The sequence below is a fragment of the Danio rerio genome, chromosome 10 (assembly GCF_049306965.1).
Source record: "Danio rerio strain Tuebingen ecotype United States chromosome 10, GRCz12tu, whole genome shotgun sequence".
Taxonomy (NCBI): Eukaryota; Metazoa; Chordata; class Actinopteri; order Cypriniformes; family Danionidae; genus Danio; species Danio rerio.
In genome coordinates this window covers 35332501-35359378 of record NC_133185.1, presented here as the reverse complement: position 1 = coordinate 35359378, position 26878 = coordinate 35332501, and the positions used below count along the sequence as shown (strand labels likewise).

The following is a 26878-nucleotide window of genomic DNA, read 5'->3' as shown; positions in this document are numbered from 1 at the left end:
TCTCTCTCTCTCTCTCTCTCTTTCTTTCTCTCGCTCTCGCTCGCGCTCTCTCTCTCTTTCTTTCTCTCTCTCTCTCTCTCTCTCTCTGTCTGTCTGTCTGTCTGTCTGTCTGTCTCTCTCTCTCTCTCTCTCTCTCAGCTGCACCAGCTATTAACCGCTCACTTCTGAACTGATAATATAAACTACAAAAAGCATTCAGGAACTTCTAATAGTTTTGCGTGGGCAAAAAAAAAAGAGCAAGTCTTACTGCAGAGATGCATTTTACCAATTAAGTGTAGGCATCCTGTGCTGTTGATGTTCAGGATCTAAATTACTGTGTTACAGCAGTAACCTGATGTGTGATTCAGATTTGTTACTGTGTGTTTAGAATGAATGAATAAATGAATGAAAGAAAGAATGAATAAATAAGTAAATTAATAAACGAGTGAATAAAATAAAATAAAATAAAATAAAATTAAATTAAATTAAATTAAATTAACATTCAAAAACTAGTAAAGGTAGTGCACCTGTATAGGTCATTATTATGTTCGCTTAACTGAAAACACTAATGAATGAATAAATAAATAAATAAATAAATAAATAAATAAATAAATAAATACATAAATAAATAAATAAACAAACAAAACATTCAAAAATGTGTAAAGATATCTAGGGCCTTATTATGTTAGATCGACAGAAAACACATAATAATAAGAATTAGAAAAGAGAATAGTATAGTATAATTATCTAGAACAGGGGTCACCAATCCTGGTCCTGGAGGGCCGGTGTCCCTGCAGGGTTTAGTTCCAACTTGCCTTAACACACCTGCCTGGATTATTTAAGTATACCAAGTAAGAGCTTGATTAGCTTGTTCAGGTGTGTTTGATTAGGGTTGGAGGTAAAATCTGCAGGACACCGGCCCTGCAGGAACAAGTTTGGTGACCACTGATCTAGAACGTGAGAAGTAATTAACAAATTATTAATGTTACTGTCACAATCACCAGAAGAACAACAAATCTATGACAGAACTAGACTTTAAAATCCCATCATGCACTTTACACACACACACACCAGTTCCAGTTCTCTCCCTGAATGCACACAAACAGCAGGAAACAAATCATAGGGCCTACTCACACTATGCTATCCGTACCGTGTCCAGGCCCGTTTCCAGCATGGTTTGAAAAGTGTGAGTGCGCTGAATCTGGCTCAGGCACGGTTCACTTGGCCGGCCCTGGCCCGGTTGGAACAGGTGTGCCTGAACGCGGTTCACTTGGGCAAAATGTGCAAAAGCGAGACGTGACATTTAAGGGACTGTTTCATATGGATTAATTAATCATTCTCACTTTTCAGTGAATGCAAACTGCCGTAGTTTATGAAATACGCAAACCCCTCACTGCATGACGGCTCCGCATCTTCAGCAAACCTCCTAATTCCTGCAGCACGAGAGCTTTATGATTGTTTAAGAGCGTTAAAAGTGGCTGATCGGTTCGGCGAAATATCTGACTGCGTGTCACCGCATCCCTAAGGACTAAAATGATATAACTAGAGAAATCTCCACTATGCTGAGCGAAAGTGCTTACTGAATAGCAGAGCATCGATGATGTAAGCAGGGCCAGGCCCGATAGTAATGTGAGTGCGGGCCGTAGGGGGAGATGGGAGGAGGACAAGCGTGCTTTGGCCCAGTTCGAGGCAACTGTACATAGTGCGAGTACGCCCATAAACTGAATACATAAACTATACAGTATATTCACCTCTGCCACACACACAAACACATTACTAAGTCTTGTTGTTGATTGTTTGCGGTAACATTTCAAAGTATTCTATTGAGTTTTATTCTATTTATTAAAAAAAAAAAAAAAAACATTTCTGTGCTTTACACATAAAGCCACCATGTGCCACACGGAACGACCACTTTTCCATTGTCGGGCCAGTGCCAGTGAATGTCCCTCAAATCAAACAACCTGCCCAGGGGTGCACTTCCGAAAACCATTGTTAGCTAACTAAGGTCCCAAGTTCCATCTTTGCAATAAATAAACACAAAAAAAAAACATAGCTACTGGTCAATTTAACATATTAAATAAAACATCTTATAGGCTAGAAGTCTTTTTTGTCCACTGAAAAAAATAATTAAATTAAATTAAATTAAATTAAATTAAATTAAATTAAATTAAATTAAATTAAATTAAATTAAATTAAATTAAATTAAATTAAATTAAATTAAATATAAAACTTGTAAAGAAAGCACACTTGTTATGGTCCCTACGATGTTCGCTTAGCAGAAACCTCAATCCAGGGATAAAAAAAAAAATAGAATTGTGTAGCAAATCATTACTGTGGCCTATTGTCTGTGAAAAGTACTGTAAAAAGTCTATTTAAATATGATGTCTACATGTCTGCACTAGTAACATTTTTGTTAAACTCTTAATAAATGGTTGTGATTAAAAATAAAATAAAATAAAATAAAATAAAATAAAATAAAATAAATAAATAAAATAAAATAAAATAAAATAAAATAAAATAAAATAAAATAAAATAAAATAAAATAAAATAAAATAAAATAAAATAATAATAAAATAAAATAAAATAAAATAAAATAAAATAAAATAAAATAAAATATCACACCCATAGAACCTCATTCTGAAGTAGAAAATGCAATGGCAAGCAATCTCAAAATAGACACAACCGCATGCATCCTTCATACTTCAAAGATCAATATGAGTTTGTCAGTGATCAAGCAGCTTGGCCAACAGTCAATATAGTGCCAAAAAAAAGTAATTTATTAAAAGCAAAAGAGACAGCGGAAGCGATCACTCGTTGAATGCTCTCCCACTTGTGGGGTCAACACTCTATGCTGAGATATAAGCAATAACAACGATTCTAAATCCACAAAATTAAAAAAACAGTTTTGAGCAGCTAATAGTCATGTATGAATATAAGTGCAATTTTATTTTATTTCTTTATTCAACAGCATCATCTAGTGTTTTTTGGTCTGGGAACGAATAAAAGTATACAAATTTTAAACATTAATTTTAAAGCAAAACAAAGAAAAGCTTCACAGAAACATCCAAAATGCACTGACTCATTTCTCTGTCAGAGTTTGTAATTTTGAGGTTGTGTGATTTGGCACAATTTGACTGCACAAACGGCCCATCTCTGCTCTAAAAAAGAAGTAATGGATATCAAAAACATGCAATTTTTTTCTAAAATCACAATGCTGCTTTCATGGTCAGGAAATAAATCATCTGGGCCACATTTACGAAGAGCAAGTCAGAGAGAAAAAAAAAAGATGATGGAGATGTTCAAGAGGGGACTATCTGTGATTTCAGGCTCCAAATAAAAACAGGAAAAAGCCAAGGCTAAGTGTGATTACATCCGCAATGTTTTTCCATCACTTTTTTGTTTCTCCTTCTCTCTTTTCTGCCCTCTCTAAGGTTAATGAGTCCGGTGAAAGGAAATGGTCTGCGAGACAGCAAGGTGTTGGACCATTTGGTGTGTGGCCAGGCCAAAAAAAATGTGCCACAATGTCATTATGCCCCAATGGCGGTTCAAACCAGAATAAGTGACAAACATCTGTCGCTAATGCACTCACTAACAGATGCGTCCAGTCATTTATCCCCTTACCAGGGGTGCATGCATGCTCTATTCAGCCCAGAAAAATGATAAATCAAATAACAGTAAAGGCACATTTCGGCATTGCAAATTAATTGAGAAAAATCAAAACACGGATTAATCCCAGGTCTGGACGGTCATTCGTTCTGACAGCACCCAAGTGCTCCTGTCTGGTGCCCGTGACGGTGGCTCAAATGATTAGACTTTAATGAGAGACAAGAGAATGTTGATGTAAGGTAAAGGAAAGTGGAATTAGACAGATAATGTTGAGCAGCTCACTGTGAAATCAAATTAGCGCCCTCTCAATCTTATCAGTAAGAAGCTTATTTTTTTTCCTCTCTCTCTTTCTTCCAAAGCGGCAGTCCATTCAGACCTCTGTGGTTTATTCTCTTCTCCGTCTCCGCTGCAGATATTCGCAATATATCTGATCATCCAGTACGCCTCAGTTAATACAAGAGAACTTTCTGCAGGAGTCAGGATATGTGACTGTGAGATATCACAGCTGAGATTTGTAGGGGGAAAGTAGTGGCTGGGAATGAAGTCTATAAATACTCTTTTTTTTATATTTATTGACAGTACATTTCTGTTCTGTTTTTCTATTTTCAGTACATTTCTGTTTTGTAATACAATTATATATACAAAGTTGGTCACATTTTATTTTAAATCTACTGATTACTATTGATTGTTTTCATGTGAAAAACTAGTTTTAGTTGCTTTACTGCGGTAGCTGTTTGAAAGTGTAACCTGTGTTTTAGCCAATCATCATCAGTTATGTGGTTGTCCCACCCCTACACACATGTGTGCCAATTATTATCTGTTATGTTGTTGCCTCCCCCCTACACACGTGTGCCAATCATTATCAGTTTTGTGGTTGTCTCCCCCAACAAATGTGTGTCAATCATCATCAGTTATGTGGTTGTCCCCCCCACACACAACACACACCAATCATCATCAGGGGGGTATTCCAGAAAGCTGTGTTAACTTACCATCTGCTAAAACCTAAACTCTCGGTTGATTTACCCAAAACCTGCTTACCGCGAGTATGTTGGTTCCAAAACAGGTGACAAGAGTTAGTTAAATCAACCTCCTGAAGATAACCGCGGGTTAATGCGCGTGCACGGCACACACCTGAAGGCATTTTCAGTAGATCGCCGAATTCACGAGTCACCATAGAAAGTCACGGTGAGGAAAAAAAGGGCAACACACTTTACAGAGGCGAAGGTGGAGGTTTTAAACACAGAGATTACAGATCTGCTTCAACGAAGGAATGAAATATAGAATAAGAAATAGATAAGAAAATAAAAAATAAATAATAAGAAAATTTATTAGTTCATTAAATTACACATGCCACCCTCCATTTTATTGTAATGATAAATTAAACTACTCTTTAACATCCTTTTTGAGTATGTTGTGTAACCATTCATGCATTTATTTTTCTTGCCATTAATTTCTTAAGGCCACAATATGTGTATTGACTAATAAGGCTTATAGAAATTGTAATCTTTCTGGAGCTAGAACTCTGTCCAAAGTCATTAAACACAGAAACATTATCATAAAAGGTAATATTTAATTACTGGAGCTCTGTATTTAACACTCTAGAATATTCTTTCTGACATGCAGCTAATAGAAAGAGGCCTGTCTAACTGCTGTGTCCTATAATAAAGGCTTTTCAGTGGTTGAGTTTTTGACTTGAACCACACACTCTGTCTCTGTTGTAAGTGATTGTTGTCAGATAGCTTTAGGTTCTTTTTATTTTGCATGCAGACGAAGTTCCTTCTGCCTCAACTAACAAGCAGTGTAAGAATTTTCTGCACTTTTCCATATTTGAATATTACTCTTGGATCACAAAACCTTTTATCTACATATTTAAATTCTAAAGTAGCTGTATAAGGTCCATCTTCAAAGATAAAGTCACATGAGCATCACCTTAAGGTGAGAAATGTATATGAAAAATATGTTACACGTTGAAAGGTGCGTGTATAAAGCAGTGTACAAAATCATTCATTTTATTTCAGGAAATCAACAGACCAAACTATTTGATTAAACAGTTTTTTGACTAATTATATTTTTTAGCACTCTTCCATCTGTTTTGTCTGCTTGGGTCACTGAGATTTCCTCTGGGTCAGACTGCAGGTACGTGTCATCGTATAAGGCAGAAAAGGGTATCTTTTGTCCTCCAGCAAGTAACAATGTAGTGCCCAGTAATGATTCTATTTTATAATACAAATATAATAAAAATAAACATTGTGTTAAGCAACATTTGCTTTATAGTTTTTTTTTTACTATTTTTGTATTATACACTTGAATCATTACTTCCTGAAAATCAGCCATTTAGCCTCAACATAGTGATGAGGTGGGGTGTGTGATGAGCTGGTAAGTGGAAGCAGTAATGAGTTTAATAGTTAAAACACCAAAATATTAAGGATAGAAAATTAAGTTGTACCTGCACACTTATACTTTGGACAAATTTTATATTATCAGTGTCCTTTAGTGACTGATGGAGCTTTAAAACCGGCTGCAATTAATGCACACAATAGCATTTAGAAACCCTGAAAAAAATATTATATTAAAAAATGTAGGTGTGTGTGCGTGAATGTATATATAAGAACGACGTCCTACATCTTAAATTAAAGATATATTTTCCTACAAAAGACAAAGCTGCCACTTATAATATTATACAGAAAAATGTGAGGGTGCAGAAGGAGAGAAAAAACACAAGATCTGTAAGTGAGATTCGAACTCGCTCCGTTGTGCGCTCCGTTGTTCTTTATCGACGCACTGTCCTCTACGCTATTCCCGTGCTCTGAATCGTCTCTGTAATGACACGCAGTAATGTATGACCAAGGAACTGTACAAAAGTGTAAAAAACAGTTCAGTGCCAGGCATACTGTACAGGTGGTCCTACTGCCACATTGTACAGTTGCCTAAAATGCCCTGACGGGAATACAAAGAGCTGCACTGAATGTTTTTTATGGTAAGCGCAGACCCGCGGTTTGTCACATTTGATTTCAAAAAGGTTTGTTAAATACATTAACATTATGAATTTGGTTATGAAAAAAACTATGCACTTATAACCCTCTCACAACGAAAAAACTTGTATCTGTGTGTCCACATCCATAAATATTCTCATCAAAAGAGCACGCAATGCTCAGTAAACTCTCTGAAACAGACAAACTCTGAAACATAGCAACTTACTCTCTGAACATAACCTGCTCCGGAGCAGGTTATCTTCAGAGAGTAAGTTGCTATGGCTACTTAACATACCCAGAAGTTACCTCCGATTTTGGAACCAAAGTTGAGGTTATCCACCTACTTACTCTCAAACTTACCCGGGTATGTCACATAACCTGCTTTCTGGAACAGCCCCCAGGTATGTGGTTGTTCTACCTTTACACACTAACACACACTAGAACAGGCTGTCAGAAAAGATCAAAGTCAGAGTCAGATGAAAAGCACTTCAGTGAGGTAAATTGGAAATTATATATCAATTATATAAGGGCACATTTTATTGTCAGTAAAGGTCATTTAGCTGATTACTTGTTACAGAAAAAAAGTAATTATGTTAAAAAAAAAACTGCTTATTAATAACGCCACTATTCCCATCATCGCTGAAAGATGTGTGCTCACTCAAAGATATTACAGAAAGTTATTTTGTAAACTTTGCAGCTGGAAGGGCATCTACTGTGTAAAACATAAGCTGAAATAATTGATGGTTCATTCAGCTGTGTTGACCCCTGATGAATAAAGTGACTAAGTCGAAGGAAAATGAATGAATGAATAAATGAATGTTTTGTAAACTGTCAACACTGTTCCCACGATTTCACAAGGAAAACTAAATATTTATTTCACTTCACTTAATAGACAATATAAAATATTTGAAGCTGATTTAATATGATTTTTAATGCTGTTTTAATGCTAATATGATTTAAGCTGTTTTGACCAAAGTAAGCCAGTGTTGTACAGAAAAACACAACAAAATAATCACACTGTAAAAAATTATCAAGAAATAAGAAATGAGTTCTAGTCAGTTGAAAAAGCCAAAACATGTCCTTTCAACTTGCAGTCTCAGTACTCAACAGTATGAGTAGTAACAATCTCAACTTAAAAAGAAAAGACAAACTTAAAATAAGGTGTTTATATAACAACAAAACATAGATTCTATCAGCATGTGTCATGATTACGTACACCTTTGACAAAATTAGGACAGTCAACATTTTGTAGCTTGTGGTGCTGATCATTCCAGGAGCCAGGAAAAGTCTAGGGATGCACTTTGTTGACTAAAAATAATGTGGAAGTACTTAAATATATTCAGTTTAATGTCACATTTTGCAAAAGTAAATTACTTTAATATGCAAGACCTACATACTGCCAGGCAAATTTGCCCTCTAGACACCAATCTTCGAATATTGCGAGTTAATGTAGGTAAATAACAGTATACAAACAACAAAAAAAAAAAAAAAATTCTGCATTTTCTGCATTGAAGTTTTCGCTGTCTCAACTAATCTGTAATAGAGTGTTTGTCAACTGAAATTAAAAACATGCTGAACCAGCATCCCTTAAGATGTTCCCCATACGTCTAATCCAACAGGTGGCAGAATGTGCACCATTAAGTCAGCTTGCCAACTGCCAGTTAAACACCAGAAGAAGTCAGACACATTGGGATGTTTTTTTTTTTTTTTTTTAACCAGTAGTCAATTATTTAAGAACAAATATTTATAATAATTTATCCAAATTTGATTTTCTCATTCTTAAGGTTGCAGCACATTCCCAGTGCCAAGATTGACTTACAGCAGATGATATTTTATTAAACATGTCTTTTTTTTGTATGTTTACAGCAGATTCATATTTAGGAAATATATTTACAAAAATTCACATAAATACCATTTTCTTATTCTAAAGGTTGCCACACATATCCAGAAAAGACTGACTTACTACAGGTGGAATTTTACCAATATATCCTGTCATATGCATACAGTAGACAAATATTTAAGTAAACAATACTTTGTGAAGACTATTGTATTGTAAGTTCATTATGTGTCATAGCTAAATTGGGAGTAAAGACCTTTAATAAAAGGTGTAATGTATTTTGTTGTCTGTTCTGTTTCTAAATGTGAAAATCTGCTAGAATAAGTTCAGTGAACTTGAAAATGTAAGTTAATCTACATGAACTAAATTTGTTAAGTACTGACAACTTGATACTGTAAGTTAACCTATTAAAACTAAACTTTGCAAGTCCAGTTAACTTAAAATAAGTAGTAGTTGGGTCAATTATTTAACTCTGTCACCTAAACATTTTAAGTTTAAGTCCATACAACTTAACTCAGTCAATGCAACAAGATGGCTTAACTAAGTTAAGTTCAGTGAACACATATTTTTACAGTGCATAATGGTATATAAATATATATTAAAGATAAGGTAAAATATAGCTAAACAAAATAAAATTTAGCTTTAAGAGCTGATTTAAATTAAAACAAAGAAGAGGCCTGTCTAATGGGCAGAGGCAAATTGTTCCATAATCTAGGACCTACCACAGCGAAAGCACAGTCCCCTTCAAGCTTACGCTTCATTTTTGGGACAATCAGAAGTAGCTGATCAGCTGACCTGAGAGAACCAGTGGGCTTATAGGGATGTATCGGCTCAGAGATATAAGGTGGTGCAAGACCTTTTAGAGATTTTAAAACACATAAAATAATCTTAAACTGTATTCTAAAATGCACTCACAACCAATGAAGCAAAGCTGACACGAGGGAAATGTTGTCATATTTACAAGTACATATCAACAGGTGTGCAGCAGCATTTTGCACCATTTGAAAAAGAAAGCAATCGCTTGCCCGCTACTGCCGCTATATATTACAGTAATCCAACTGCGTGGTCATAAAAGCATTAAAAGTAAGAGAGTTTGTGTTTCTCTCTCTCTGTGTGTGCATATCTACAGCTGAAATCTTATCTTGATTTCAAGTAATGAAATGTACAGTAAGGCCTGCTTATTTTTGAAAACGGTTTAAAGTAACAAACACCGCATATAACAATGCAGTACAACTTGTATCACAGAGACATAAACAGTCCTCAGCATAAATTAATATTTTCTCTAATATGTAATGCTTTACAATATTATATTTGCGCATATACATTAGTTTAGTCCGTACTGAAGCCAAATCTGAAGCTTATCTAACAAAATAACTCACAAAAGTGGTTAAAAAATTAGTAGCCCACATTTATAAGTTAGGGAAAAATATTAAATAAAACTTTCAAAAGTAGTGAAAAAAAATGAAAAAAATATGTTTAATAAATCTGTTTTGTTCAAATGCACCAATACAAATTACCCATATTCACTGAGAAATTTATCAAATTATTCATGTTCAAAATGAGGTGTACTCAATTATGCTGAGCACTGTATATATTTAATTTGTCATAAAACCTGAAAATCAACCACAAAATTAGATGTTAAAGGTTTATCATATCATATTCAGAACTTCATTTCCAATATTTGTCAAAATAATCTGAATATGATTGACTAAACAATGCAGTCATCATACAAACACATCCACAAAGTGAGCTTGAATATTGGACTGATGCACAGGTTAAACCTGGTGGACTCTTGGGAAATTGCAGGAATTGGCTTCCATCCACAAGCATTTGGCAAACTGCTAATAATGACGACAGATATATCAGAAGTCAACAACAACACACAGACAAGTGGCTGGAAGATTTGATCACAGAGGTCTCAGTCACGAGCACTTCTCTAGCAAAAAAAAAAAAAACATGAGTACCTATAGGAACAACCATGAGATGCTCGCGCGAATGTTTCCGTGCCTTTTCAAGCACCTACTAAATTGCAGAGGAAAATCTCTGAAATGTTTTTCTGGTCCATGTTGCAGGCAAAAACGCTGAAAGAGAGGAAATTGGCTGCTCCGAGCTTCAACAAGTAGCACAAGGCCAGAAAACCAGCTCTCGGTGGCATTAACAAGCTATACAAGCAGCATGCCAATAAATCACAAGCCTTTCAGATGCCACAAGTGAGTGCGATACACTGTAAAACTACACACCCAGGCGATTACATTAAAACACCAAGGCCCAGGATTAATTAAGTTTAATTCTTTAATATAAACCACTTATCTTAGCCCATCAGTCAGGACTCTCGATGCTGGCTGGTCGTATCTATTCAGCTTTAAATGAGCAAAGCGAAAATAGGTTGGCAACTGTGACCAGACAGAAAGGAAACAGCGTGTGGAAATTCATTAAGTTCGACAAGTTGGCTTGGGTTTTGGAATTGTCGGTTTATACCCTAGGTACTTTTGTATGATACAGTTCAGTTATTTTTTGCGACAAACAAAACAAGAAAGCTATTGTCTTCCTGGTCTCTTTTCCTAACAGATTTTCAAACATGGCAATCACAAAGCTCAAGGGACTAAACAGGATTTAGTCACTCCAGATATGAAGCCTGTTGTATTCCTCATTAACGTGCCTTCTTTTTAATTGCATAAACCAACTAATACCTTCTGACCTGTCATCTGTGACCTGTAGTGACCGATGTTTAGACGTTTGTTAATGAGCCACTGCTTATTTCAATTGTCGCTTGCGCATTTTCTTCCCCCAATTACGTAACTCATCAATTTCACCTTTTAAACTGTAACTGCTCTCCTCTTCGTCTTCGAAGCCAATAAATTGCCATATTCCATAATCCTCTCCAGACAGTGCAGCACTTCAACACCCCCTCACTGTCTTCAAACTCCCTCAATTTTTGTCACATTATTCTGTAAGAGGGCTTTAATTTAGCCCACACCGTTGAATACTTAAGCAATGAATCTTATTACTTTTTTTTGTTTAAAATGTAATAGCCTTATGTTTTTGGTCTAAGAGTAATTGGAACTGCCAGAGTCAGTTTTCTGCTAATGTTCACCTAAGGGGGCGATATGACTGAAAACATCACCTTGGGCAGCTGGGTATGATGACACCAATAACTGTAAACTGTGCAGCTGTCACAATGACTGGCAATGCATCAGTGAAACCGCCGCACCCATCATACAATCCGCATGGAGGTTTATAAAGGGAGAATTTGAAATGAGCTATTGTATATGTGGACAGATTTGATTTCACACTTAAATACAGGAAGGAGGAAACACTGACTGATATAAACAACCATTTTTTATCATATATTACTTAATAAAAACAGGATCTCTTTCAGATCAGTTAAGAATGAACTGAACTGTTATATATAACTTAAAGGCAATAGTGCTGCTGTTTATTCTGTCTTTATTGCTGGAATATATACTTTTTGAACATGGAGTGCATTCCAAAAATGTATTATGAAGGTAGGATTTAGGGGGCTAGTCATGGGAAGGGAATATGCTAATATATATATATATATATATGCTAATAATCAAAATTATTATAGCCCCTTTGATTTTTTTTTTCTTTTTTAAATATTTTCACAGTATTTCCTATAAAAATGTTTTCTTCTGGAGAAAGTCTTACTTGTTTTATTTCGCCTAGATTAAAAGCATTAACAACTGAAATTGAATAATAAATTGTTATCATTTAATATGGAAATTAATTATCGAGATTACATTTTTGCCCTTTCACCCAGCCCTAGCTACAATACATCAAAATGGTCTGTTACTGAATATGATGTTTCCTAAAGGACTCTCATCTTAAATCCTTGTCAGTAAACCTGATAAATGAAATTAATTTACTAAAATAAAATACATAAATGACAAACGCTTTGTATATATCATCATATAGAATTAAAATGACATGCACAGTATAATATGTTTTGATTAGAACATTCAGTGTCTTTATAATTAACTGTCTGCATTGCTCTGCATTGCAGAAATGCTGCAGAACAACTGATATTGTTAAAAATAAAATGCCTAACGTTTGGTGGACGTCACTTTTATTTACATGTTTTATACTTATATAAAGCTACAAGAGAAATCAAATTAATATGCCCTTTGAGTTACATAGCTTAAGTATACTAAAGTATAATATATGAAAAAGAGTTAGGAGGGAAATGTTTAGGTAGCTATAGCTTGAAGCCATTGGTGCTGTCGGTAAGAACAGAGGTCCAGTCTAGTCACTCAATTTAGTTGCGTTTATTAACATCTACAAGAGTTTGTACTCAGGAGGAAAGGTATGTCTGTGTGTGTTTGTGTGCGTGTCTTTTCTTTGTATGTGTATGCATATGTGTGTGTGTGTATATGTGTATTTTATGGTCAAATACGCACACACAGGAAAACAACGAAGGAAATCAAATTCAGTCCTCTGCACAGTTCAACCATGTGCAGCCAGAAAAGGCAAACTGTGGGCACAGGTGCAGTTAATAAAGCCTTTGAGGCAGTCCTGATTGGCCAGAGATTAAGTGGGTGGAGACTGGAGTGAACCATAAAATAAACAGGGGTGTGACACTATGAGTTTGCAGTTTAGGAACACAAAACGTCTCAACAATATATGTAATACATTACACTTAATACATTTAAAAGCATTTATTCTGTGTATTCAGTTGAACTGAATTGAATTAAAGTTTATTTGCATCACAATCAAAAAAAAAAAAAAAGTTAAGGTTATTAGTTACCATACATGTATTAGTTACTAATAACTTTAACAAACTAACTAGTAAATGATAGCTTTTAACAGTTAAAGTTACTAAGTAAACATTTAACCTGCAGTTATATAGTTAGTACATTAATGATGTCTATGCACTCAAAAAATACCTTTGCTGCTTGTTCAATCTACTTATTAAAAATAAACAACACAATTATTTTTTTTTTTTGGGGGGGGGGGGGGTAATTTTTTTTTTTCGTTCATTTCACTTAAATGTGTACAAATGATTAAGTTAACAATAGAATTGTGTTGGGGCAACATGAAGTAATTGCGAGGAGCTCAGAATTTATACAGTGTGTGTGTGAATGTTCAATGAAGTGTATTTGTGTATTAAGTAAATGCATTATCCTTGAAGTCTCTGATAGTATACTGAAGTGACATCCATTTTAAAAGTCACATTCTCAACCCTGATGTCAATTGATTTGTCAAACCCCAATCTAAAAACTAACATGCTAACAATATAAACTGAAATGCTGATGAGTATCTAAACATTCAGTTGACACTTACACAGTCAACTTGTTGATGTAAAGTGGACCAACAAAATTAAAATAACCATATAAATAATAAATGTATAACTGCTTATTTTATAGATCTGTTTCTACTTGGATTTTACAGGCCAAACACACTGCAAATGTGAAACAGTCAAGGTAAAAACAAACAATCAATGCTCACTTCTGTCAAAAAATAAATATATATATTTTTTTTTTGGTCATGCATGTCTTCCCACAGTGTTCAACAGAGATTGTTTCTCCATGCCTCAATGCATCTCTCCAATTTTATCAACACCCCAACTGTCTAATACTGCGAGTAAACAGATAAACACTGTGTACACCAAATACATTGTCAATCAGCGATCTCCACGACTATGTTTTTCTCTCCCTGCACAAAGGTTAAGCTTTATTAAAGCAGTTATAATCCTGTTAGTCATGAGAATATCCTAAAGAAGGTTACCAGCTCAAGTCTCTCCATTATGACACAACCTACTCTTATAACTATCGCCGCATGTAACTTTGCTGCACAAAAGACACATGTGTATATCTGCTATTCTGTGTTTCTGTACTAATAACATTATCTGTATCCACCACCAAACGCTCACAGAAAAGTTTCCCCGTTTTTACATTTTCATTAAGACATTGTTTAGTACGTTCATTAAGTTGTTTTCCTCGCCAAAGCTGTTAGGAGTCCCCATTATGTAGCACAAACTAGGATTTACTATCCCTGTGGGGACATTTGTTCCCTCAATATAGGCAAAACCTGGCACATACACACACTTTTCCTTAGCTATGTATATTTTATCCAATTGAGGACATGCCCAAAGGGAGGGTTTGTCACATTTACCTCACTTTGGGGGACTATTTTAGCCACAGAATATGACTTGGTACATACACACAGAATACAATTAGTTAGTTAATAAAAGTTAAGCACACACAAAGAGTGTAAAAATAATTATTTATATAATAAATGCACTCCTTCAGAAGTTTTAATCAACTCTTATTAAGTGCTAAGTTTTTGGAAACTACTGGGCCAACATTTGGGAACAGTATCCTATTTAGATACACAGACATTGTAAAATGACTAAGTAGGGTTAAACAATATATCCTTTGATCATTGATATCACAAATGTGACTATCTGCAATAGTCATATTGCAAAATTAGATTGCTTTTTAAAGATAAAAATATTTAATTTGAAGATTACTTAATTGATTGTACAATGTTGACGTTTCATTGTCCTTGATAACTTTTACTCTCCCCAATGTTTATTTACACTCTTATTTTCGCTCTTTCATATTTATAAATGCTTATAATATAATATATTTTATGCCGATGCACTGCATACAAACAAATTTAAGTAGCCCAGTTAATCTAAATGAATGAAATCTTCCCAAATAGCGCTATTAAAAATCATCTGGTGATTTTATATTCATGCCGCAATATATTTCGCAGCAAAACAAAAAATCACAATGTCAGATTTTTCCAATATCATGCAGCCCTATAACTAATAAAGTTTTTTTTATTATTTATATTATTCTATGCATTTAGTTAGTATTAGTTTACACAAAATTGGGCACTTTTTAAGAAACAATTTTTGTAATCAACAAACCATCAACTAAGCCACTTAGCTCAATAAACTACCAATTAGCTGCTTATTAATAGTTAGTAAGGATGTAGATGATTTCTTGGATTTACTATTTTTTTAAGTGTTTGTAGTTAAGTGTTTGTAAACTATTTATTTGGGTTGAATTTAAACAAATTAAGGTAAACGTTACTAAATTGAATTTGTTTGTTTAAATTCAATATATGAATTGTTCACAAAAAATTTTGCATAATAATATTTAGTACAAGTGAGTAAAGTTATTGCTCTAAAAGCGACAGGTTGAGCAAATCTATTATAACATAGAACTGTTAAGTTGATTTAACTTTATTTTTATAATCATGCACATATAGTTTATTTACTTAAAGGGGTGGTCCACTACGATATTATATTTTAAACTTCAGTTGATGTGTAATGTAGCTGTGTGAACATAAACAGCATCTCTGAATGTAAAATATTCAAAGTTTAATGCAAAGGGAGACCTTGATTTGTACAGAGTTAGCTTAGCAACGCCTACAATTAACGAATTTTGGGGACTACAAAAAATACTTCCGCCCCCTGTGAGATCACAAAAGTTCGTTATTGCGCATCCCACACTGCGCAGGTAAAGGCCGTGGCCAGAGGCGCTGTAACGTTACTGCAGAGAGAGAAATGCCATCCTGCTGTTTCCACAGAGCTGTTCTGTTTCTGTTGTTGGGCTTCCAAATGACACGACCCAAACACAGAAGTGCTTACAGTTCAATATTAATTATGTTCCAGAGAACTATAAAATACATAGCAAGCATGATTTGACAAAACACAGCTTCCAGAATCTCTCCCAGTTCAGTGCTGGATTCAGTTAAAATCTCCTCAAAGATGGAGCAAGGAGACGCTGTGAACTCTGAGTCATGACCTGTAAGTGTTTTTATTTGTTAAAATTGATCATGACATGTACAGTGTCTAACTTTAACGGTGTGTTGTAGCAAAGATGTAAACAACGGGAAATTATGGTAACCGCTAACGACTTAGCTAACGTTACAAATCCATATTTATCAAACGGCTGTAAACGCACACACACACATACACATACACGCACTCTTGGCCAGCACCTGTGTCTCTCTGTGTGAGACGGCAGAATTTCTCTCTATAGGCAGCTATGCTATGCGTTTTACAACTCGGACAATAAAGTCGCAAAAGATATGTGAACGATTCATGTTACTTACACAGGCATATTCCGCATATGCATGAAAGACGTCCTGTAACGCATTGATTTAAAAAAAATACAGCAATGATTTCCCAACTGGAGTGTAACATCAAAAACAAATCAATCCAGGCTCGCAAAGGTCTCATCTCACATCTTGTGCTTTATTCTGTCACCACAGAAAATAACTTAATCCGAGCATGAGAGAAAAAGAACAATAAAAATCTCTCCCGCGCACATGCGCTTCTCGTGTTACAAATACTTCATCGTATACACGCATAAACACACTAAAAGGCACAGAAACAGTTAAAGGAGCCGCATCCCATTTTCACTCGTTACAGACACGTGTTGACTGACTGACTGACTGACTGACTGTTTACACAAAACGCGCGTGCTTGTCAGGGCGTGACGTGAAGCCGATCGGCGTATCACAGCATATTATGATGATGACCAATCAGAGTCACTTGAGGGTGGGCCTTTTAGAGGAACTAGGAAATATGACAGTCGTTTTCATGTTAGCTGAGTAGCTGTGTATAATCAAAGTGAGATTTATGAAAAAATAACACGATTTCCTTCAAGTTAAACATGAGCACACATTGCTTTGCATCTTATTAACACAACCAAGCCTTAAAAATAACATTCTGGACCACCCCTTTAAAACTTAAGACAATAGGTTTATTCACTTTAAGTAAAGTCAACTAATCATTTTAAATGCAACAAGTTTACTCACTTATTCTAAGTTAAGTCAATAAACCTTTTTTTTTTATATAGTGTAGGATTAGGGATTTAGAATAAGATCATAATTGATAAGTACTAATAAGCAGTTGATATATTAATTACAGGCTAGTAATATGCCAATAGTTAAAAGTAGAGCTGCACGATAATGGAAAAATTTGACATTCCAATTTTTTTTTTCTGCAATATATATTGCAATATGTAATGTAGTCTATTGCAATATAATTTCACCAGATGACTTACTGTCAATAACTCTTTTTGCAAAGTCTTTAGATTGATTATCATCGGGATCATTTTATAGGGGAGTGAAATATAAATGTATTCATTCATTTTTGGCTTAGTACACTTATTAATCAGGGGTTGCCACAGCGGAATGAACCGCCACATATAAATATAGTTATATATAAATTATTATTTACATATAATAAACAAAATACAGTTATATACACAATGGAACAAATAATTAAATTAAATAAAACAATGATTTATGGTTTTCTATGGAAAGTCTAACCATATTGTGTTACATAACTTGAATAATCAAATGTAAATTAACAATGCATAGTCTTCCTCATATACATTTGTTTAACAAAATTAATATTTTTTGAACTTCTTTATGCTCTATTAAAATGCTTTAAACTTTCTTAAAATGCTTACATTTTTACAGGCCTTAAAACACATGCAGATAGACTTTCACTCTATTGTTCTTAAATTCTGCAGTCTCCACAAATCTCATGTGTTTTGACTTGTAGTTCCTGGTCATCTATAATCCAAGTCAACATTGGATATCTTGCGATGTGACTCTTGTGGACATGCACATTGCAATATCGAAGCTGAAGCGATATATTGTGCAGCCCTAGTTAAAATATAGGAATTGTAAACAAACAAACAAACAAACAAACAAATAAATAAATAAATAAATAAATAAATAAATAAATAAATAAATAAATAAATAAATAAAAATGTCTGAGAAAACCTGCAGTCTGATTTTTTGTAAAGGACATGTTTCAAAGAGTTTCAATTTGGATTTGACCACTGATAGCATGAAATATGCCCTGTTGCTATCTGCCATTTTTGACAAACTGTTCAAATGTGCTTATGTCTTATGTCTACTCTTGTCATAAAATTTCACAAAGTTGTTCCTGGAGACTAAGATGTACTCACAAATAAATGTAGACCCTTGACAGTTACATATGATGTCTTATTCATGTCTTATGACCAAAAATGACAGAGTATTTTTTTCTTCCTCCCCACTGCTGGAGTCGAATGCGCCAGCTCACTCGTCGACCCCACTAAACGTGTCATCTAGATGGCTGCTTTTAATCTAGAAAGCTTTAGATGTGTCAATCATCTTTGACATCTGGGGAATCACCTGCTGTCTCTTTCACCAGGTGGTAGCTTTGCTCTGTGATTTGCAGGCTATTACTTCGATCTTTTTTTTTTTGTTTGTTTGTTTACTTCGTTTCAAAACACTTTCACATCCTGAATACAGCATATTGTAGAATAATTTTCTGTCTACTTCTGCTTGAAATCAGCATATGAACTAATCTGTCATAGTGGTTTATGTTGTGTCTATTTTAAAATTACCAGAAACCAGCATGTTCATCTAAACTCTCAGCACCTTGGACAGCTCATCCGGATGCTCATTAACAGTAAAGTACTATAAATGTATTAGCTTCAATGGTTCGTTTTTAGATTCTTCTATATTATGAGCAGTGTTTGGAAAAGTTACTTTAGAAAGTAAGGCATTACAATATTGACATTACAATTGAGTTACTTCCTAAAAAAGTAACTAGTTGCGTTAATTAGTTGATTTTTATGATAAGTAATGTGTTACGTTAAGTTTGTGTTACTTTTGCATTACTTTTTATTACCTGGCTGAGGCTTTTTGTACTATTTGTCCTAAGTAAAATCATTGTGCATTTACACAAACCCCTTTTCCTTCTCTTCATGTGTTCAAAATAATGAATCATTGCGACTACTTGTATTTGAATTCAGCAAATTATTTTTTAAAAGCTACTTAAATTAAAAAAGTAACTCGAGTTACATTTTCAAATAAGCAACACAAATATTATTTTTATTCTTAATGCGTTACTTGTTACTTAGAAAAGTTATATTATACGCAACTTTTGTTAATTGTAATGCACGCCCCCAACACTGATTAGGAGTACACAAATTTGAGAAAGACTATTTTTTTTTTCTGGCTGCAGTTCACTTAATGACCACCAGTGGTGTCGTATACGTCTTTACTGTATTGTAGATTCACTTAAAAAAAAAAAAAAAAAACAGTACAGGAGTAGGCATGGAATGATAACCGTTATCAAAGTATAACTTGGTTGGGAAAAGTCAAGTTTTTAAAAGCGTCAAAAATTTATTTTATACCGTTTCTAAGGTACATTTTTTTGTCAAATAATTTGTTTCATTACTTTTTTTTAGGACAACAATATCTCCAGCAAAAAGGATATCCAAAGATGCCATTGTAAAGAAATCTCTGTTTTTGAAACTAAGACAGCAGAAGTCAATGATTGATTTGAATGATTTAGCCTGACATGTTTACTGTAACAAAAAATAAAATATAACTGTTTCTCAAAATAAAATACATTGTGAGGAAAACGGTTGTTATTTTTTTTTTTTTTACCCATACATTTAAAAATAATACATTTTAGAGCAGTAATGACAATATCCTAAAACTTTGATATTCTTATCTAAGGTTATCATACCGTCAGAATCTTATACTGGCCCATGCCTAGATTCAAGTGTGTCTACTGTTGAATTCAGTACAAAGTACTGCTGTATCTTTATCCCTGCATGGCCTGGCCCCTGAGTATATTTCTGAGCTAATTAATATAAACTAATCCAAAATAGTTTCTGCACCAACTATTACTCAAAATTAATCTTTTTTTTTTTTAACATTTTATTATTACTTCTAAATAGTATGTGTTATGTTTACATTATTATGTATACATTATTACATGATTTATTCATTTATTTTTATTTATTTATTTCTATGTTAATGCACTTGAATTTACATTTTTATTTCAGTGAAATGAAACAGACCAATAAAACTTGGGGGGAAATATTATTTAGTCTGATGACTATTTACAAGATAAATAATTATGTTTTTACACTCACTGTAAAGTGGTTACATGATGCAATTGAACCTCTTTTATATTTTTTATTTAATTAGCCTATAATTAATTATTTATTATTATTATTATTATCATCATCATCATTATTATTATTATTTATTTTTATTATTTTTTTATTTAAAAAAAAACTACACTTCTTATTTAGTAATACATAAAAAAATTAATAAGAAAAAAAAACTTATTGGACTTCAGGTTTGCAGTCAAGTTTAATTATTAATTTAATATAGCCTCCTATAACTTAAGTTTTCAATTCTAGTAGTTTGGAATAGTTTTTGCCAAGAAACAGCATTTTGAAGTTAACAAAGTCAGACGAAAAACGTGTTTTTCACCTTGTAATAGCTATTAATGTATAAACAAACATGGTGACAAACGTCATCAAAAAACAGAAGCAACATTTGACAGCGCTGATACTCTTCCACGCAGGAAACAGAAACATGACAGCATGATAAACGCACAACCATCACCAGCACCTACCTGAGGAAGAGCGTCTCTCCTTGTCTGATGGTGATATTGTCCATCTGTTTGTTATCGGACTGAGATTCTCCTTGGCTGCGGACGGGCAAACCTGCCGGGAGAAGAAACAGCAGTCTGAGACCCATCACCACACACCTCCTCCAGCATCCACACACAACCATTTTCATCTGCACAGTTCTCGGGGTGTAAATCCGTCCACAGCAGCCCAAAAAGAGAAACGCGTTAGTTAGCCATTCCAGTTCATCTGTTAATCCAGATTTCCAGTCTCCCCAGGTAGACAACAAAATCCCTCGCGTACTTAGTACAGAGCGCTTATCGATGACCGCGCCGTGTCGTCGCCATGGAAATGGGGGTAAAATTAAATGACATACGAATGAAATGTACACTTTAGAGGTGCCCTTAACCACTCAAGCTCCTTAAATCCTATAGTCTTAGATATCCGTGCCGAAAAGCCATCTTTCCCCACTGTGACGCGCGGTCGAAAACTTTAAGAAGAAGTGGAAGCTGGAGAGCTGAGCGCGAATGAACGTGGTGAAGTGTCACTCCAGCTGCGCGTCAGTGGATACGAAGCGTGATTGTGGATCCTCAATGCAGTACAATGAGAGCATACACACTTCAGAAAAAAAAAAGTCTTCCTCCGGTGGGACTGTTGCTCGGTTTACTTTTAAGCTATGTTTGTTTAGACTACTGCGTCTTTGTTTTAATACTGCGTTTTGAAAATTAAAACTATCCTCCGCCATTTTCAGTATTCATCCTCACACGCCTAAAACGCATGTTAGAAGCTCAAAGTTATGAAGTTAGTATAATATAGCCCACATGCGATTATATATATATATATATATATATATATATATATATATATATATATATATATATATATATATATATATATATATATATATATATATATATATATATAAAACATTATATTGTGCTATAAAACTGCTTTGAGTTGGGGGAAAAGTAGCCTATTGCAGGTTCACTTTTAAGCTTATATATTGCCATCGATGAGAAACTATATTATATTATTCAAATTTATAATGTTTTTAAGATTACAATTACATTTCTGCATGGGTAATTTAACCCTTTTGATGCATATATGGGTCCAAAGTGACCCGACTGACTTCTGACTTTCTATATCTTTGCAATAAATTAATTTCTTCACTTGGTCTTCCAGTAATGTCTCAGATAACTTGTTTTTGACCATCACAAATCCTTGTTTCCAGCCTTATTTCTTACATTCTGAATAAAAAAAATGGTAACACTTTATTTTTATGGTCCATTTCAGTATTCTGTTTGCTTAATATCTGCTGACACAGCTCCTTCAACAGACTATAAGAAACTTTGCTAGTACATATCAACTTACACTAAGCCTAACCCCAACCTAACAGTCTATTTATAATCTAATGAAAATTAGTTGGCATGTAGATGCAATCTAACTGCCATGTAATTGAGAAGCAAAATCAAAATGAAGTGTGTCCATTTTATTTTTATTTTTTTGCTTGTAAATTAATAAGTATTAAAGTGAATAAAGAAATGCTTAACGCTGAGATAAACTGATTTCAAAAGATAAAACAAAATTCCAAGCCAAGCATAAATTAATATAAGTAATGTATGTGGGTCATTTCACACTCATGTTGTGCATTATAGCACCAAAGGGTTAAATATATTTAAAAAAAAATGTCTAAAAGGTTTTTTTGGGAACCAAAAAGTTTCTTCTTATTTAATGAAAACCTGTTTTTGGTTCTTTCTGGAATCTTTATTTTAGAGAGCAAGTCTTTGCAGCAAATGCATTAAATTTCTAAAAAAAAAAAAAAATGGTCGTCAGTTACTGCAAAAGAGGGTTGTGAACAGTTGTTTACAGTGTGTTTTCAACTTCAATGTCATATGCCATTGTATGTTTTTGTAATACAGTGATATAAGTTATAAATCTCTCATTTTGATGCTGACATAGGGATGGAGATCCCTTTTGAAATATAGTAGAATAAAATGATCATTTTAAAACACTGCATTACGGCAAAAACATTCTAGAGCAAACATAAACTGAATCACACACAATTTGAGCAAAGCATGCACTGTTGCCATAGCCAGTAAGACCTACAGGACAGTGCCCAAAAAGAGCGCCCAAATCAGAGGCTATTGTGTGTGGAGTAATGCAATGCATGAGCGACATTCATTGATTGCCTTGTGGCTGCAGCCTCTGCCATTCAGCACAGCCGTTCAAGGGGCACTCGACAGAGAAAATTGAGCTTTCTTGAACAAATCACAAATCAAATAACCCATATTTTCAGAACTGAAGGGAATGATGTCTAGACAGAGAGGATGACAGGAAAATTGAAGCATGGAATCAAGGGCATCACGCAACTACTTTTTAAAAGATTTTTTTTTTTTTTTTTTGGGACAATCTAAACTTCTTTTCAGGATGACACAACCACAAAATGGATGCGCTGTTTTAGTGTTTAGGTCATTATTTTTTATTGTATTTATTTCAGAAAATATAACTATTAGCTATTTGGATCACATGCAGATCATTCTGAGTTGATAAAAAAATATATAATTTATTTAAAATATTATAAGCTGCTACTATATCACATATATACAAAATCTTTATGAATATACACTAAAAGAAATGACATTTTGGTGTAGTTAAATCTAATAAATTGACTGTCATCGTTTTTAAATTGTAATTTTAAGTGTCAAGGATTACTAGAACTTTATGTACATATTTAATATTTACACATTTACTGGATGTAATAAATTAAATGAGTGGAAAGAGTTAAATGATAATATTCATTCAAATATTTTCTAATCTTAACCACACCTAGTAATAATAAATAAGTTTTAATAATGGATATGTCGTAATGGATAGTTCCCAGCATGCTTCGCTGGGGATTGAATTGAAAGAAAAAATATTTTGAAAATAAATGCAATCTTATAGGCGTTTAAATTTGAGAGAAAGACTTGTTAAAGTTTGATCATCATTAGTTTGTAGATTAAGAAGAGTTTTGAGTATGTCTTTTAGTTTAAGATTACCATCTTGCAGAAGAGCAGCACTCATGCTTTGGGTCTTGGCATATTTATTAACAGCATTAATGCTTGATGCTTCACTCAGAAAATGTGCTTACTCTAACGCTGACATCATTAAGCATTTATAAAATAAATCTGCTAAACAAATTAGCTTAAAATAAAGCGAAATAACACATTTAAAGGAAATGTTTGTCTTAATTAAACCAAGTTGCACCAAATGTGCTAATTTGTAACTAATAGGATTAATTTAAATTGATAAAAGCAATGTTCCTGCTAAAACAAGAAAAATACATCATTTGGTTTATTTAAATAAATAAAGACTCAAAAGTAAAGATAATTATTTAACTTTTACTTAATGTTTAATCTAACACTCCTAAATAAATTAAGCAAATTTTAGATGATATTAAAAAGTTAATTGTACCTAATATAAGATTTAAAAATTTACTTGAAATTTGATTGTGCAACTTGTTATGAGAATTTCTTTAAGTAAATCTTAAGATTTTTATTTTATTTTTTCATTGTAGTTACAAAATAACTATTGTGTATAAAAGTAAAGCTAAATAATGAGCCTGGAACACAAAACTAGTATTTACAGTCATATTTACGGCATTATCCAAAAATACATTTAATTGGGAAATTATAATTTTTTTTCTGTTATGCCGAAAATCATATTCATAAACATATCTTATAAATTTTCTACTGCAAATATAAAAATACTTAATTTTTCATTAGTAATGAGCATTGCTTATAGCTTATCTTGGACAATTTCAAAGGTAATTTTCTCAATATTTAGATTTTTTTCTTAACCTTCAAATTCTAGATTTTCAAATAGTTGTATCTCTGCTAAATATTGTTCTTTCATGACAAACCAAATGTTTGAAAATAATATCACAATTTATAAAAATGGATGCATGATTGTTGTCTAAATTCTCATATGAATTTTATATTACCACTTTAAAACTAGCAACAAATGAAAAACAATCATTGACATCAAAAGCTAGCTTACTGTAATATACAGAGTATGGTATAAAAAGATCTAAGCAGGTGTTGTAGCAAGTAAAAAATAAAGTGCTGCAAATAAAAATAAAATAATATTACAATCTTTCCTTTTTAAAATAAAAGTCATTTGCCCCTTTTACACAGTGATACCGGCAAATACCCGTAAAATTACCAGAACGACTTTACCAGTAAATAAAAAAAAAGTGCTGTTCACACAGGCAAGAACGTCCATACATCTATTTCAAAATACCAGTAAATTCTGACATCACTAACCATAAATGAGATCTAAACAGCTGCGCTTGTATTTTTAAATGTAGAAGGGGTCCGGCTTTTGTTAATGGTTGATGGAACATAAAATATGTGTGTGCTGGCCCTCACCGCCCACTTAACGTGCATGTGCGTCAAGCAACTAAAGCAGAGCTTGAAGGTAAACAAACAGCGGTTTATCATAGACAGTTTATCAATGATTTTTGACACTGTTGGCATTAAGAAGAAACATAGAAAATTTATCTGAGTAACATCTAGCAGCTAAATGTGTATGAAAAATATTCAAAGGCTTTTATTTTCATAAACCGCGCAGATGTGAATGCATCTGAATGTTCTAATAGGCTGGAGTAGAGCTCTCACGTCAGCACGTTCTAATCGTGAACATACTCTTTCCTGAAACTTTGCTTCTGTGTTCACACAGAGCAGCATTCCAGCAAATTGCCGGTATTGTTACAAATTCTCTTTCTGGAAAATTGCCGAAATGAGATTACCGATATTAACAAAAAGGGCCTGTTCACACACGATCCCTTTCTGGAAAATTGGCAGTCATTTTCTGGTAAGGACTGCATGTGTGAAAGGGGCTATTGAAACTGAAAGTCTTGTCACCATCTAACAGCTTAAAAGTTTAAGTTAAAAAAATAAAGTTAAAGAAAAACGAACAAAATTCTGTCCACTGATATAGTTAATAAAGGCATAAAACTGATCTAATTTAATTCAACAAAAATAAAATTGCTTATCTCTTAGTCCAAAGGTGCCCAAACTCTGTCCTGGAAAACCGGTGTCCTGCAAAGTTTAGTTCCGACCCTGATTAAACACACCTGGGCTAGCTAATCAAGCTCTTATTAGGCTTTATAAGCATCCTTGCAGGTGTGTTGAGGCAAGTTGGAGCTAAACTCTGCAGGACACCGGCCCTCCAGAGCCGAGTTTGGACACCCCTGATCTAGTCTATTGCTAGTCCCTTAAGAAAATTTACTCGTTTTATTAATTAGACAAACAAACAAACGAATGATGATGTTTTGTAGTTAAACCATTTATTCATTTTCCTTCAGCTAGTCCCTTACTTATCAGGGGTCATCACAGCGGAATGAACTGCCAACTATTCCAGCATATGCTTTAGACAGAATGCCCTTCCAGCCGTAACCCAGTACAGTGAAACACCCATACACTCTCATATTCTCACACACACACTCATACACTAAGGCCTATTTAGTTTATTCAATTCCAATATATTGCAGGGGAGGAAACTGAAGCACCCCAAGGAAACCCAAACCAACACGGGGAGAACTTGCACAGAGACGCCAACTGGTCCAGCCAGGACTCAAACCAGCAACCTTCTTACTGTGAGGCAGCATTGCTAACCACTGAGCCACCGTGCCGCTGTATATAAACAATATAACCAGAAATGAACTATGATTTAGCTACGTTAACTATAATTCAAGCGATTAGTTGACTTGATTAGTTGTACTAAAAAGTGACTGTCTTAAAACTATTAAATAAATGAACTGTCCATAATCATAATAATAAGTTTATTCAAAATTTTAAGTAAACAAACTTGATTTTGTTGTGCATAGTATTTGTAAAACTGCATGTCAATCAATACACCCAAAAAAGAAACTTTATCCACATTGTATCTTTTACTTTAATAAACCCATGGTTCATTTTCATATAAGTGCTAGTCTCATCTTAACGGTGGCTACAGTATGTTTATCTAACTGGCTTCCATAAATCTTGCCTCAACGAACATCCAAATGGACGTAATGCTTCCGCATG

At 33.8% G+C, this 26878-nt stretch overlaps 1 protein-coding gene across 15 annotated transcripts in view; it reads right to left on the bottom strand.

Annotated features, from left to right (window-relative positions):
* ntm (neurotrimin) overlaps nt 1-26878 on the bottom strand; it is a 631630-nt gene that overhangs the window by 184552 nt on the left and 420200 nt on the right. For all 15 annotated transcript variants that reach the window (XM_073914151.1, XM_073914154.1, XM_073914152.1 and 12 more), the window contains 1 exon segment: nt 20816-20906. In XM_073914151.1, the coding sequence (XP_073770252.1) occupies nt 20816-20906 (91 nt within the window).